Source organism: Sinocyclocheilus rhinocerous, unplaced genomic scaffold (genome assembly GCF_001515625.1).
Source record: "Sinocyclocheilus rhinocerous isolate Xijiao unplaced genomic scaffold, SAMN03320098_v1.1 scaffold1049, whole genome shotgun sequence".
In the NCBI taxonomy this organism is placed as follows: Eukaryota; Metazoa; Chordata; class Actinopteri; order Cypriniformes; family Cyprinidae; genus Sinocyclocheilus; species Sinocyclocheilus rhinocerous.
The window spans coordinates 1,117,966-1,120,386 of NW_015652136.1; the positions used below are offsets into that span (position 1 = coordinate 1,117,966).

The window sequence follows — 2,421 nt, forward strand, 5'->3', positions numbered from 1 at the left end:
ATCAGAAATGTTTCTCGAGCAGCAAATCAGCATATTAGAATGATTTCTGAAGATCATGTGACACTGAAGACTGGAGTAATGATGCTGAAAATACAGCTGCGCATCACAGAAATATATTACAGTTTAACACATATTCACATAGAAAACAGTTATTGTAATATTTCACATTTTTACTGCATTTTTAATCAAATAAATGCAGCCTTGCTGAGCAGAAAAACCTTCTTTCAGAAACATTAAAAGTCTCACGACCCTAACCTTTTGAACTGCATAGTAAATGGCATACTGCATTTAGTTAGTAATGAACTGAAGTGAGAGTTTTCTGAAGTGTATGCATGATTTTCTCAGCAGTGTTTGTGTAACTCTTTCAGAAGCGACGGAGGAAGTGTCTCTGGACAGTCCAGAGCGTCATCCGATCCTGTCAGACGGCCCGTCTCCCGTCATCACGCCTGTGACACCTGTGATGATCAGCTCCAGAGCAGACGTGTTCGACCGCTCGCCGGACCAGGTGAAGCACGCTCTACTCTCATCTAGGCCTGTCAATAATCAATATATACACTTATCGCGCAATATATGCACATGACCTCATTTTTGGTGACGCAGTATATCGCACATTATATTTACTTGAAAATTAATGTCAGCATGTTTAGCACGTTCCACTTGCGCCGGTGTCTTCTGCAGCTTCTCGAACAGAACGCAGTGTATCATGAGCTGCTCGTTCACAGTTAAAAAATGCTTCTACAAGCAAAGTTTCATCTGCAGATATGATCTTGTTTAGAGATCTGACGCACATCTGAGTGCTGAGTAGTGCTTGTGTTTCTCAGCAATAGTGTGCATCCTTTAACTTACAGAGAAAAGAAGGCCAGGGACAAATCTGTGTGCATTTTTCTTTTTTTTCTACTTTGCACTTTTTGTTAGAAAATGTTTATTTACTAATTATTCAGGTTTTTTAAGGTATCTAATATTTTGATACTTAATTTGCATGATCTAAATATTCTTAAAAATTAAAAGTTTGTTGTCATTTGGACGCGCGTGTAGGTCTTCTTGCGTTATTACGCTGTTAGATTATGATTATATATTCAGTGGCATAAAATGGTCTTTAAAATAACAATAATATCGCTTATCGCAATTATTTCTGGAGCAATATATCGCACAACAAAAAGTTGTTATGGTGACCGGTCTGCTAGTGATCTCGTTCTCTTCATATCTCAGAGATCATGCGGTTTGACTCACAGAATCACATTTGTGACCAGTGCTGGCGAAATGAGTCACAATGAGTTATTTTTATTTTTACATTCTCTATTCAAAAGACCTTCACAATGATGTATGATTTGTTGGAATCGGACGAAAAAATGACTGAGCTACATCTGTTTGAAGTCGATGGAGTCAATTTAGAGAAAAACTGTTTTAAAGGTGACATATCATGAAACTCAGACTTTTCCAGGTTGTAAGTGCTATAATCAGGTCCCCGGTGCATCTACCAACCAAGGAAACGTGAAAATTTTTCTGAAGGTTTCAAAGCTTTTCTTCCTTTTCCGCCACTATAATCATTACTGGATTAATAATAAAAAAACTGCTGTTTTTTATTGTATCGTTGTTGTTATAAACAAGAAACGATTCAAAAAATAAAATATATATATAAAAAAAAAGAACAAATATAAGAAAGAAAAAAGTATACACTGCAAAAAATGATTCTCTTACTTAGTGTTTGTGTCTTGTGATTCCCTCTTTTCTTTTATTGTTTGATTAATATTAATGCGACAGACGGCTTATATAGTATATTAAGACATAGTGTGATGCACGGATCTAATATAATGCTACACATCCGATGTTTTTCCCCAAACGTTCACTTCAGACAGAACAGATTATGTTTGCGTGAATACTTCAATATATTTAGCCTGCTGTACATCACATGTGTTTCTCACGTTCACTGGACTCTTCCTCTCTAGGATGAAGATGAAGAGGAAAACAGGGACACGTTTGACATCCAGATCTCGGTTTCTGACCCTGAGAAAGTTGGTAAGGTGTTTGAGGACGATCTGTGAATCCATAGAGCTTTTCAGATGTTATCAGGAGCAGGATTCGCTCTGAGCTGCAACACCGGAAATACATTACACTCTCTCTGTGTTTCTAGTTTTAATGTTTATGACACCTCATACTCACTGCTAGAAAAACTCGACGTTAAACACGTCTACAGTCGCTCATTTAGGGAGCATTCGTCCTTTTTCTAAAAACAAACCAGTGTTTTTGGTGAGAAATCAATTTCTGTGTTTGCCTCAAAATATCAGTCGGAGTGAATGTTGATGATGAACACAATCACGTCTGTCTCATGTAGCCTTGCAGTTATTTTTGTTGTTATTTTTTTATATTTATTATTATTCATTTTGATTTGTATTATCGTATTTGTTATATATATATATATAT

The 2,421-nt window shown here is 36.3% G+C and overlaps 1 protein-coding gene across 1 annotated transcript in view; it reads left to right on the forward strand.

Moving 5' to 3' along the window:
• LOC107713555 (sorting nexin-2-like) overlaps positions 1–2,421 on the forward strand; it is a gene marked incomplete at its 5' end in the record, with an annotated part of 15,176 nt that overhangs the window by 2,797 nt on the left and 9,958 nt on the right. The window contains 2 exons of the mRNA XM_016519104.1: positions 369–505; positions 1,947–2,016. Coding sequence (XP_016374590.1) covers positions 369–505; positions 1,947–2,016 — 207 coding nt within the window. The remainder of the gene's footprint in view (positions 1–368; positions 506–1,946; positions 2,017–2,421) is intronic.